Here is a 13,382-nt window from a genome sequence, read left to right on the forward strand (position 1 = left end):
TGATGCTCCAGCTTGGCACAATTTGGGTTCAGCACCTGAAATTTGACAGCTTTTCCCATTAGTCTTGACAGGCACAACTGGTCTGGCACTGGGGTACGGATGCAGGTAGCCTGGATTTTTCTGCCAGTAATTTGTCATGGGGCGGTTGTCTGTGTGCTAAATAAACCCTTTGTGGGGCTTTGCAATGAGGTGCATCAGGACTGGAATCCTTCAGCACACACAATATGGCTCTCACAGGCACTGTGCTCAGCGCACAGCAGCTTGGTCCAAGTCAGTGCATTCCTCCAGAGAGCCTCGATGCCACGAGCAAGTGGTACCCACTGCTGAACCACCATCATCGTGGCCAGCATGGTGACCATGGCGGATGCAGCAGCTGGCAATGGAGCCCAATCAGGCAGTGGCAGGGCAGGGACAGAGGATCGAGCCCATCAGGGCAGGCACTGGGGCAGGCAGTGTGAAGGGCCGACCCCCTCAGGGTGGGCACTGGGGCAGGCAAGGCAGGCAACATGGCAGCAAGGGCAGAGGCTCGAGCCCCTCAGGGTGGGCAGGGCGGAGTGCCGAGACCCCCCCAGCCGCCCGTGCGCTAAGCGCGGCCGCTGGATTCTGCCCGCGGGGCTCTGCCCGCCCTCTGCCCGCCCCCGCCCCCTGGTGGCGGGGCCCGGCGCCGCCCCCGCCCCGCGCCGCCGCCGCTGCTGCCGCTGCCGCCCCCTCCCCGCTCCGTGACAGACAGCTCCGGCGGCGCGCTCGGCCGGGGAGGCGATGCGCCGCCGCCGCCGCCATCCCGGCGCAGCCCGCGGCGTGCCCTGCCTGCCGGCAGCCTGCGGCCGACCTTAGCCGCGCTGCAAGGCGGAAGGGCAGGGGCGGCGGTGGCGGTGGTGGCGGCAGCGGCTTCTCCTTCCCGGCGCTCCGCATGCGGAGAGGCGTTAAATAGCGCCAGCGCCGCGGTGGCCGCCACTGCCCGCTCGGTGGCGGCGGGGCCGCCTGGCCGGCGGCGGAAACATGGCGAGCGATTCGCCGGCGCGGAGCTTGGACGAGATCGACCTTTCGGCGCTGCGGGTAAGGCGCGACGCGGGGTCGGGGCCCGGGGTGGGGGGATGCGGGAGCGACCCTCCCCATCCATCCATCTGTCCATCCATCGATCTATCCCTCCCTCCGCGGTGTGAGGGGTGCGGGGGCTGCGGCTGTATGTGTATGTGCGGCTGCACGTATGTAAATATGGGCATAGAAACGTGTGCGCGGGCATGTGCGTGCCCGCAGCCGTGTGTACGCATGTGTGTGTGCGTGTGTGTGTACATGCGTGTGTGCATGTCTCCGCACAGATGTGTACCTGCCCGCATCGCACTCCACACGGGCAGGTGTGTGCACAGGCACACGGGAACCGCCGTGCGCCTTCCCGTGCGGTGCAGGCTGCCCGGGACTTGTAGGGGGCCACCGGGAGAGCCTCCGGGTACGGTCCTCTGCAGCCGGGATGAGGGCACCGCGGAGCCCCCCTGCTCGGCGGTGGGGCTGGGCAGTGCCTTCGTGCCGCTCCTGCACCGTGCAGCACGCATGCACACACGGACGGGGTCGGTGGCATCTCCCGGCGGCGCCCCAGATCCGGCTCTGCCACCCCGGCATGGACCCCACAGCCTTCATCTATCAGCCCTCGCCGTGCCCCTTCTCTCTGCCTCCTCCTCACCCTCCCAACCCCCACCCAACCCTCCACCCCCCCTTGGAAATGAAGCTCGTCGTGTACCCTTGAAATGTCGGGCTCGTCAGAACGTGTCAGCCTCTGCGTGGGCTGTGGCCTGATGTCCCCCCCGGTCTATTTTTCCTGTAACTTTCTTCTTTCCCCCCCTTTCTTCATCCTTTTGGTGGAGATAACAAGCTATTTGGTAACGGGGATGGGGAGGCATTTAGAGAAGCAACGTTTATTGGGGAAGCAACGGCAAGGCTGCTTCTCTCAACCTGCTGCCATAGAGAAATAAATAAAATTAAGCAGAATCTGCCAAAGACTTGCACAAGAGTATTTTTAGAAATATCATTTTCTTCAGTGCAAAGAAAAAAGCCAAAGAAGTCTCTCTTGATTCAGTTGCCCTACTTTCTTCCTGGTGAGTTTCTAGTTGATGAGCAGTGTAAATGATTGCTCAGCAGTACACAGTGTAGAGGAGATTGGAGCTGGGGGGACACACACCACCTGCCTTAAAAACAGACCTGGAGCTCTTGTTTCCCCTCTTGGGTGCGAGATGCCTTGGTGGGAAGGTTGCTGAAGCTGGTGGAGTTAATCCAGGAAAGCAGTCTCATTTTTATGGGGGGAAGGGGGCCCTCTCCTCCCCCACCCCCTCAAAATAAGATTTCTTTGTTATTTTTAACATTTGTGCTAGGAAGTTGATTTGAACTAGGGCACTGTTTTATTTTCAAACTGTATCCACACGTTCAGTTGTTTGTTTGTTTTCTTTCCCCCCTGTGTTTGTGGCTTTTTAATCGCAGTGCACACCAGATACAGTCAGGGGTTTGTTTTCTCTTTAGGAGGAAAATGTATATTTCCTTCCTCCCCCGAGACCCACTGGTCTGTCAGCAGAGCCGTGCTGGCGTTTCAGAGTAACTGGAGACAAGGGGTCCTGAAACCCTGACCAATGGTGGGGTGGAACTGCAAAGCCATGTCCCCCTTTCCCAGCCATGTCCCCCTTTCCCAGCCATGTCCCCCTTTCCCAGCCATGTCCCCCCCCCCCTTTCCCATCAGTGGCTTCTCTGGTAGAACCCCAGCGCCAGTGCTTCTGCCTCTTGGGCTTCTGCCCCCTCTCAAGGGGAGAGACCTGCTTGTGGTGCCTTCCTGTAAATGATGAGAGATGGGTTGGTTTGTAAGCGAGACAAGAATAGGAGCTTAATTTGGCAAGGTATAGATCTTCTTCTAAACTAAGCTCTTTTAGCACTTAGAATAATTGTTAAAGGTCATAAATTCAGCAGATAGGGCAAGAAGCGTGAATCATTCCATGGGGTCTGAATCAGAAATCAATAGTAAATTTGCTGCCTGAGCACAAAACATGGCAGGGAGGAGTAATTCCCCGAGCCCTGCAAAATTTCATTTATCAGAAACAAAGTGTCACATTGCAGCGGGTTTGTAGACGAGCCTGCACGGGGGAGACGTTGCTCTTGTGCCTCCAGTTTGAAGGGTTGAGGGATGGCTGTGTGAAACCCTGGGAGCAGGTAGTGACTCAAAATCTGGCAGAGGGGATGATTTGTTCCCAGCAGTGGGGAAAGGAAACAAATGCTTTGGCCGCTTATCTCCAAGTTTGAGTCACTGAAATGTTCCACGAGGCTGAGTTTTATGAACAACAAGCAGATGCATATAAAAAAGGTGGACCTTTGACTGCCGGCTTGCCCGGTCCCTTGATTTGGCTTCCTTCCTCCTGTCACAAGGGAGGAAGGTTGGATTTGCAGGATGAGAACGTGCCGTTGAGGCTGGGCACGGCTTGGCACACCATCATTCGTGTCAGCTCGCCTCTGCCCACTAGCCTGTGGGGCAGGGTTTGTAGGGCTGGGCTGAAGGGGCACACAGGAGGTTGCAGGGGCTTCTGCTCTTGCCACACCAGAGCTGATCTTGGCCACGCAGTCGCGCTCCACCGCAGCGGAGCATCTGCGTGACGCGCTGGCAGCTGGGCCAGGAACAAAGCCCTGAATTCTGATTGAAATGCACGGCCCGGTGCGGTGAGGAGAGCACACTTGGGGCTTGCTCCTGCCTTCCTCCTGACATGCTTCTAAGCCATCGTTGTGCACCGTGCTCATTGCCATGGCACCCGAGTGTCCCTGTGTGGGTGCAGAGGGCTGAGCACGTAAGAAAGAGCAGGTTGGTGCCTAGAACATCATAAGGATTCTTCAAACAGAGCTCTTCGGTGGTGGTGCTGGTAATGAGGACTGTTAATGTTGCAGAAAACTGTAATTTAAAGTGACGAGGCCATTGAACAGGTAGTGCTGCATATTACACTGACAAGGGGAGAAGATAAACTACATTGTAATGTTCTTTTGTATGGGCTGGGAGATCTTTTTGCTAGTCCACTCGGCATGTTCAATAGCCAAGTGACCTGGCAGTGCTATTAGCAGAATAATGATAATGATTAACATGGGGGTTCACAGGGGCCCTTGAGAGGCGTGTTTCAGAAGCAGATTTTGTGCAGTAAAAGGAGAATAAGAGTGAGGAAGGATGGATGCAGTGGGCCATGCTCTGGCGGTGAATGCATAGCTGATCCCAAGCAGGCAGAGAGATGGGGCTGGGTTTGGGGATTTTTTTCCCACCCTTTATTTTTGTCTCGGCGAATGTGGGAGCCTGTCATCTCTTGCTGAAGGCAATGGCCTTGATCCTTCTAAAATATTCAGGTCAGTAGCTTTTCCTCTGCTGCATCTGCCGGCGGGGCTGGGCCTCTGGCTGATGGACTGGCAGTGGCAGGAAGCTCTTCTGCAGTGACTGCCACAGCTGGGTGCATTTTGGGTACTTTGCCAGGTGCGTGTGAGGTGATAAAAGCTCTCTGGGAGGAAAACCTTCTCGGGGAGCAGGTAACCTGGGGCAAGCAGACCCCTCCCTCCCACAGCTGCTCCCATGTTTGCTAGATGAGGACCTCACCCTGGGTTTGAGCCTCAGTTAAAAGCTGGTTGCTCGGAAGGCTCCCCCTGAGCTGTACGACCTGGCTGTGGGTTTCCTGCAAGTGTTTTTTGGTAAGGAATAATTGTTTTCTTCATGTACCTGGATGCTGCTTTTGTTTTGAACTCATTAAGAAAGCCTAAGCTTTTGTTATTTACTTTAGCAAAGTGCTGAGCATGCACTTTCTGGAAACTGGATCCTAAAATCGTTAGTTGTTTTGGAAGTGCCTGGCCCTTAATGCTCAGGCTTGGAGAGGAGACAGCACAGAATTAAGGAGCTGGTGGGTATTAGCTGTTGCTGGGAAGAATTGGATGAAACCCAAAAATGTCACTGCTCTTCCTTTAGCTTTGCTTTGTATAGAAGTGAAGTTTCAGGGACCATTTGTTTGCATTAGTTGATCATTGTCGATAGAGATAAAAGCTCTCTTATTAAAAAAGGCCCCACAGAATCCAAATAAGCATGCTGGCATTGTCCTGTTTCCAGAACTTCATCAGTTTATGGCATATTTCAGCTTCATTAAAGATTTAGGAGAAGTTCTAATGGGGGATAAGCGCTGCAAGCCACCTCTCAGGAGCGTTATCCTGGCAGCAAAATGTTAGGTTTCTTCTTCCAGCACCTCTTAAAGAAAACCTTCTGTAGCTCGACAGAATTTGGGCAGCTGTTGCAAAGGTCACCTTCTTCCTAAAGAGGAAGAGGAACAAATTTGACTGGAGAGGACTACTGGAGATTAAAAGAAAAGCTTATTTGTGCTGTGTTTTACATGATAATGCTACCATGCAAAATTTGGGACATATTGCCAACAAATGAATATATATATATATAACCACAGTTCCTGGGGATAGACACTCCCAGGAGTTTTCCATCACTTTGGGATGTGGTTTAGTGGTGAACTTGGCAGTGCTGGGTGAATGGTTGGACTTGAGGCACTTAGAGGCCTTTTGCAGCTTAAATGGTTCTATGATTCTCTGCCTTCTGTCTTCTTCCAGTGTGATTCAGTGTGTGTGTAAGCTGTGGACCATGCCTTTGTCCATGTACTTAGTATATTTTGGGGCCTTTTTCTTTTTTTTTTTTTTTTTTAAACCATGAAACCTTGGCAGTTCAATATTGGCCTCTGAATCATCCCAAAGGGTAGATAGTGTGCAAGTCTGAGCCTTTTTTTATTGTATCTCCCTTCCATTCCTTGAGCCAGGAGTGCTGATAGTGGTGCAAACGTTTATCTTCTACACATGCAAGCATATCCTGGGGGTTGTGCTCACGTAAAGACTCTTCTGTCTGATTTGTCTGCATGGTTGATTAATTTTTGTGACTGTTTGGAGCTGTGCAGCCCAGGTGCTGCTCCTCTGCAGTTTTCCATGCATCCTTCCACACTGGTGCAGCAATTCCTCATCTTTGGGGATCTTCAACAATGTGAAAATGTGGGGTGGGTTTAGAGGCATGGAGAGTCTCTCTCTGGTCTCACCAGCTGGTCAGCCATAGCACTTAATAGTTTGGAGTGAGTTTATAGCAAAACATGTGCTTGAACAGGTAGAACTTAGAGCTCAAGCATTTTGTTGCATCAAGGTCTGAAGCAACAAAGAGCATCTGGTTGGTGTGTGTATTTAAAGTGTCTGATTCTTAATCCGTGCAAGAAAGAGTAGTTAGAGGAGACCTTTTTGCTGGCTGCATAAGGTAGTTTTTATCTGCCAGGCTGTAGTAGATATAGAGGTGCAGTTTGTGTGGGGTGACAGGGGGAACTGTTTCCATTTGATCTCTATGTAAATCTCCAGGAATGAATCACCCAGCTTAAGGAAGAAGTGTCCTCGGAAGTCATCATTCACGTGGGGCCAGGTTACATGAAAGCTATTATCACCTCCTGGGCTCCATGTCCCAGCTGCTCTGTGCAAAACCTCGCCTGACTCCTCCTAATGGATCCCCAGTCACTTTGCAAGGGTAATTATAGACATCAGCAGGAGTTCTCTGCCTCTGACCTGCAGACCAAGGACAGAGTATTGATCCCTGTCTCATTTCTTCATGCTTCTAATATGAATGGGGAAAATCCTGTTAGATTTTCCATGCTTCCCCCAATAAAAAGCTGCAAAAGGGTGCATGGTGGAGAGGAACAGTGTTGGAAAAGCTGTTGGGGGGTGGGGAGGATGAGGCTGTGGGTTCAGGACCTGTGTTCCAATGAGAGCTTCTCCTTCAGGGGTAGCTGGCATATGACATTTCGCCCTTGCTGCCAGCTGCAGAGCTCTGTTCAGGAGTGTTGTGGGGCACAGCACAGACACAGCAGAGCTGTGCCGAGAGTCATCACCATTCCCTCTCCCTCTCTGTCATCACTGATGGTGATTTCTGTCCCAGCTGCTCTGCAGGTGCCCTGCTTACCCATGGGAAGCATAGAGCCTGCATGACACGAGGTTTCCATTTGGTGATGCTCAGGCATCTTTGTTACCTTTCACAGAGCCATTAAATCAGGATGCAGGTCAAAAGCCACTAGCCTAAGTCATTGATAGCTCCATTAAATGAGGGGTTGAATTTCCCACTTAAAAAGCCAGTAGCTTTGATTTCCTTCCCCACCTTCCCCTCCTCCTGCCTCTTTTTGCCACTTTGAACCATTTCTGCAAATGGAGGGCAGTGGGCTGTCTGCTCTGGGCTCAAGAAAGCAATTTATGGAAGTGAGGTTTGATGTTCTCCATGGAAGTCGTTCATAATCCCTAAAGGAGGATTGTCTAAGGAACATGGTCCTTGGGAAACAGATTCTCCCTCTTCTGTGTTCCCCTTCCAGGGTGGGTTTAAGATGAGCCCTGTGAGGGGCCGAGCATCCCTGCAGAGGAATGAGGATGCTCAGCACGTAGGATCCCAGCTGTGGAGTGCTTCTGCAATGGCTCATTAGTGAAAGGAGAGGAGAAGCCACCAAGGTTGGAAAACATAGATAAGAAGTTTAGTGGAAGCTCAGTTATATCTCTGCACACCTGATTTTGTTTTGCCATGGCAAATGAGAGAACCTTTGATTGAGAAGGTTGCTTTTCCGTGGTAATTTTCTGCAGTGCTTGCCAGAAGTTCAAGGTTGTGTGTTGATAGTAAATGATGGATGATTGTAATCAGGTGGGCAGCCCTGGAATATCCAGATGCATCTTGCGTGGCTGAGAACTGACATTTCCTCCTTGCCTACTCCGTGAGCAAACAGAGTGCGCTGCCCCGCACTCAGCTGCCGAGTTACCCTGCGTGCAGCAGAAGGCGTGCGCTTCGCTCTGCTGCAGATGATAACCACCTCTCCTCTGCTACAGGAACCTTGTTAGATATTAATGGCTTTGTGCAAACACCACCCTCCTGCCAGTGAGACCCGAGTGGTTGATGTGGTCCCATCCTTCCTCCCCAGCCACTCAGGCTGAAACCTGCCGTGGCCTCTGGCAAGCGCAGTAGCTGCTTCGTTTGTGCAGCAGGCTGTGAACGAGGAGCTGCTCTTCTGAGTAAAGCCTTAGCAGCTTGAGTGGAACATCTTCTTGGTTCCCAGCGCTGCTGCTGCAGCAAGGGTGGGTGGCTGTGTTGCTGTTCACGTGTGGTTTTCAGCTTCAGGGTGCATGAAACCTTTTGTTAGGGTTTTTTGCTTGCTTCCTCCAGCAGTGGCATTTCAGAGTGTAAAAAAAGGAAATAAATTGCTCTGAAATCAACGCTTTTTAGAAGGCAGGGATGTGGCTTAGGGTGTGCATTCCTTCCTGGACTAACAAAGAATCAGAAATGTAGTTCAGGTGGTTAATGCTTTCCCCCCTCTGCCTTTTAAGAAACCTCTCTTTGCTCCTAATTTGGAAACTCAGCAGGAAAAAGCCTGCTGCCAGCCGAGTCATGTGTTCAGTGCATGACAGAAGTGACTGTTTGGGACCGTGCCCCTAATCTGCTGGATGGAGACTTTAGGAAGCATTGGAGCCCACAGAGCCTTTGCTGAGGAAGAGCTCTCACAGCTGGAATCTAATAAAATATGTCTAATACCTGCTGTAGCATGCTACAGAAATACAAGAGATCAAAGCTTCAGAGGCATTTACTTTCATAATTTGTGGGTCAGAGCCTTGCAGGACTAATTGGGGGCTGTTTGATGTCCAGGCAACAAGAGAAATCTCTGTAAATTGGAATGTATTTGCCTCTTCCCTTCTCTTTTGTACACAAGCATGTTTTTGGGAGACGCTGGCAAAAGCAAAGGCACAGATCTCTTCTCTGCTTCACTGCCATCTTTCTTAGGTGTGTCACACTGTGGGCCAGAGATCTGATACAGTGACCTAAGCAACTTGCATTTCCTGGTACCTGGTGGACCTTCTGATGGTGGTGCTCCAGGAGCTCTAAGCTTCCTGGTTATTGCTTACCATGCTTCTGCCTCTCCACATCACAAACTGAGATGAAAGCAGAGAATGAGCCTGGATGGTGTTAGTTTGTAGGATCTCCCTTGTGGCTCGCTAGTTGTGGTGGTACCCAGGTAGTATCTGAGCTTTGCAGGTGGTCACTCCCAAAATACAGCAAATTGACTAGAATGAACCAGGTTGGAAGAGACCTTCTGTGCTTTGTGGGGGCACTTAAAGTTCTTGGCTATAAAAGTAAAACACAATATACATATATAAAAAATAGATGTATTAAAAAATGTGGATCCAACTGTTCCCTCTTGAGTGGAGCAGGGTAGTGTGGAGGGCTGGTGTGCCTATGAATGGCATGGTCTGTGTCCCTAGACTTGCCACCCAGACCTTCAAAACACAGACCAAAATTTCCCAATCAACTCATTTGTATGGGAGGTGCTGAATTAGCCACGCTCCTGTTGTGCACATGAGACTTGGCTGGAAAGGAAGGGACACTGCCCTTAAACTTGTGGGGGTTTTTGTGTTACATCCTTCCACTGAATACTCACAGTAGGTGTTTGTGGAGGAGCTCCTCTCAAGTGCCTACAGATGCCACCATCTGGGGAGGAACAAATGATGGGTGTAAGGAAACGATGTTCTTGGAGCAAAACCAGAGGCCCAGGCAACAAAATTAGAAGGGCTTTGAATGCATTTTCTAGCTATGCAGACAAGCTGTCTTGGTGCAATAAATCTTCAGCCTTCACATATTGATTAGCTTCAGCAAACAATGTGATGGCTCTGCTCTTCCCGTTGCTGTTCCATGGGGATGGGTGTGTTGGTATGGCTGAAGAGGCTGTAATAGCTAAATGGGATTCCAATAGTGAGAGCAGCTGTCAAATGCTCTCTAAAGTGAACCTCCCAGCCAGTGTGACTCTGTCTGCTGTAAGTACAAACATAGTGTGGTCCAGTGGTGACCAGGCTGGAAATGGCTGTCTCCTGTTAGGCAAAATTGTGTGCCCCGAGCCAAGGGCCCTGCAGCCGCTGCGCCCTGCCCTGGCAGCAATGCTGTCTTGGTTCTTTGGTTGGGGAGCTTGTGATGGGTGAGTGAAAAGAGCAGGAATGGAGTGGGGAGGCTGGAGTCCAGTTGGCACAGAATCATAGAATAGTTTTGATCAGAAAAGACTTCTAAGATCATGGAGTCCAACCATCAACCCAACACCACCATGGCTGTTGAACCATATCCCCAAGCCCTGTGTCCATATGCGTTTTTGAACACTTCAGGGGCTGTTGACTCCACCACCTGCCTAGGCAGCCTGTTCAGTGCCTGACCACTCTTTCAGTCAAGAAATTTTCCCTAATATCCAAGCTGAATCTTCCCCTGGTGCAATTTCAGGCTGTGTAGAACTGCTTATCTAGAAACTGAAAACTGGCTGGAGAAGCCTCCTTTCCTCCCTGCCCTGCTCATGGCTTGCCATGGTTTCTTCATTATTCACATGTCACTGGGCACAGTTCAAAGTGTGTGTTTGTTGGGCTGTGTCTCTACTCTCTACTCTCAGAAGCAATGTGGTGTGGTAGACTAGTGGTGGTTGTGTCTTGAGCACTGAGCAAGCTCCAGACCCTTGGAAAATCATGATGGGTTGGATGGAGTGATCTTGAAGGTCTCTTCCAACCTGGTCTGGTCTATTCTACCCTATTCTAATCATCATGCTAAAGTATGAGGAGAGCAGGAAGGTAGCAGAGACAGCAGTTTGCTGTCCCTGTGGAACAGCAGTGGGAGAAGGGATGGAGAGCTGCTTTAACTACTGCATCTAAAAACCCAACCAGAAGACTTTCCAGCTGGACATTAGGAAACAAATGTTTACTGCAAGTGTGGTCTGGCATTGGAACAGGCTGCCCAGGGAGGTGGTTGAGTCACCATCCCTGGATGTGTTGAAAAGCCATGTAGATGTGGTGCTTGGGGATATGGTTTAGTGGTGGACTTGGGAGAGTAGGGGTTGATGGTTGGGACACAGTGTTCTTGAAGGTCTTTTCCAACCTAGATGATTCTGCGATTGGCAGGCCCGCATTTGGCCACAGCCTCGAACTACACAGCGGTGGAAAAGCTTTCCAGAGGCGGTTTGGACCTTGAGGTGAAAATCCCAGGTTGCTCTGGAGACAAGGGATGGAAAGCTAGGATGGAGCAGCTGTAAAATTAGCATAACAATATACCTTTAATTCAACTTGAAGGAAATAATTGAAGAGTAGTTGTCGCTTATGCTGATGACCTCTGCCAAGATGACTCATGCTGCAATAGAATATGAGTCACTTGTTAATGATGGCCTGTTAAGGAGAAAGTGCCAGATCCTGGTAACTTCTTCACTGTGCAATATAAAAGCCAGGATGAAGAAAGGTGTTCAGGATATTATTGCCTAAAAATAACTGGTATTTGAGAGTGCTGAAGCACCTTTACTTGGCTCTGGGGGACTCTGGAATGAAAAGGCAAAGGCCCTGAGCAGAATTGCTGCTGCTTTGGCTTTGCTTTGAAAGAGCTACACGAGAGGCTTTGCACATGTCCTCCCCCAGCCTTATGCATTGATGTGATGATGTTGCCCAAGGGTGGGGACCCTGATGGCTCTTCTTCCTGCCAGACAGCTGGTGGCAGGGAGGTGGGTAGGTGCAAAGTTGTGTAGCGAGAATGGAAAACCGTGGCCACCTTAGCAAAGGCTGTCTGGCAAGGGCTTAGCACGGGGAGGGAGGTCTTGGGGGCCACCTGGCTGATTAGAGAGCAGGAAATAGGAAAAAAGATCAGATCCCAGGGGATGCCACTTGATGGGGAGTGCTGGAGTGTTGGGCTGGAAACCTGCAGTTAGGATGCTGGGTGAGAGGGAGGCGAAGATCTCTATCTGTGTTGACCCCTGCAGTGAGGGCTTTGCCAGGCAGGATGTCTCCATGAATTCATCTCCTCTGAGGTTTGCCAAATGGGTGCAGGATGAGAAGTGGTTTTTTTATGGCTGTAAGGAACTGGTGGTGCTTCTGCAGCAATTGACTTGAGCGCTCGTTAATCATCTACTAGCTGTCATAAAAGCTTCCTCATATTGACCTAATGTTTTCCCTCAGTAAACGGAGGTTTTGCAACCCACAGAAGAAAGTGAGAGCTTGGTTCGAAGGTGCTTAGGACCAGAGGCAAGAGCTCAGCAGGAAGCCATAGATGGGCTAGCTCCTGGGCTCAGCCTGGGTGTTGGTGCCTCAGACATGCTGCTCTTTGCCCTTTCACATAGCAGAAGGGCAAGAGGAAGGTACAGCAGTGAGACACTTTGGCCCTGAGAAAGGGTTTTTAACTTGTCAATAGCCTGATGATCTTGGCTGTGGTTATGAAATGCTGTGAAGTCCAGACACCAGCAGTTAACTTCAGAGGGGAGTTCTTTCTTCCCTCTAGCTGTCATCCTTTTAGGGAAGCATGCAACAGGTTCCATAAAGAGCATAATCCAAAGGTCAAGCAGAACACTACAAGTAATGTATTGAAAGTTCAGAAGGAAAAGTGGTGATAAGTATCTGAGGCCTTGCCTTCTGTCTTCCCTGAGTGATGCACCCCAAGAGCTGGAGATCTCCAGGCTGCTTCTGACATGTTTTTGTTTGCTGGGTGAGAAGCTGTCTACCTTCACCATCCCTCACCCCTGCCATCTGCTTTAAGGTGTATCTTGACCTCTGGACCTTGCCTGCTCGCAATCCAGACTGGATTGCAAGATCCTGCTACCTTATGCAGCACCAGTGTGGTCCTCAGGCAGGTAGGAGGGTGGTGGTGAAGGGCTGTGGAGGAAGGTTGAGGCTTGAGGAGATGAGAAGAGGAGGACCTGATGGAAGAAAGCTTTGCACCCAAATGTTGCAATCTGAAGAAACCAAAGGACATCAAATGTATAAGTGGTTGCATTGCAAAAAAAAATGGTGATGAATAGATCTCTCTCTGAGGGATGGAGGAACCCTCTTCCTGAAAAGAAACTGCAGTGGGATCCAAGTAGTTCCTTTGTTTTGGTAATTATCATCCTCTTCATTAGCATAGTGGTCTTGCTGCTGTGGCAGCTCTTGGGAGCTCTTCTTGAGCAGCTCTTGCCATCCTTGGCAGCCTCAGCATCAGAGGGGACCCACAGTAAGAGGGGTTTTGGTCTTTGGTACAGCATACCATAGAATCAATAAGGTTGGAAAACACCTCAAAGATCATCAAGTCAAACCTGTCACCCAAGACCTCATGACTACTAAACCATGGCACCAAGTGCCACGTCCAATCCCCTCTTGAATACCAACACGAGTGCTGTTGGTTTTCCCTGAGCAGATAGATCCTGGCTGCCAGCTCCTCTTGGGGTGATCTTCAGACTGGCCCTTAGACCTGAGGTGCCCTAATAGGACCAAAGTTTCTCAGCCATGAGTGGAGTTGGGGTTGCTGCATTGGGAAAGACCAAAGAATGGGGTTGCTGTGTTAAGAAAGACTGAAGGATGGT

At 50.6% G+C, this 13,382-nt stretch overlaps 1 protein-coding gene across 3 annotated transcripts in view; it reads left to right on the top strand.

Annotated features, from left to right (window-relative positions):
- The first annotated feature begins 750 nt into the window (after nt 1–750).
- Nucleotides 751–13,382, top strand: part of TNIK (TRAF2 and NCK interacting kinase) — a 198,747-nt gene continuing 186,115 nt past the window's right edge. For all 3 annotated transcript variants that reach the window (XM_054166449.1, XM_054166452.1, XM_054166451.1), the window contains exon 1: nt 751–1,056. In XM_054166449.1, coding sequence (XP_054022424.1) covers nt 1,000–1,056 — 57 coding nt within the window. In that variant the 5' untranslated portion in view covers nt 751–999. The remainder of the gene's footprint in view (nt 1,057–13,382) is intronic.

The sequence above is a fragment of the Dryobates pubescens genome, chromosome 13 (assembly GCF_014839835.1).
Source record: "Dryobates pubescens isolate bDryPub1 chromosome 13, bDryPub1.pri, whole genome shotgun sequence".
Taxonomy (NCBI): Eukaryota; Metazoa; Chordata; class Aves; order Piciformes; family Picidae; genus Dryobates; species Dryobates pubescens.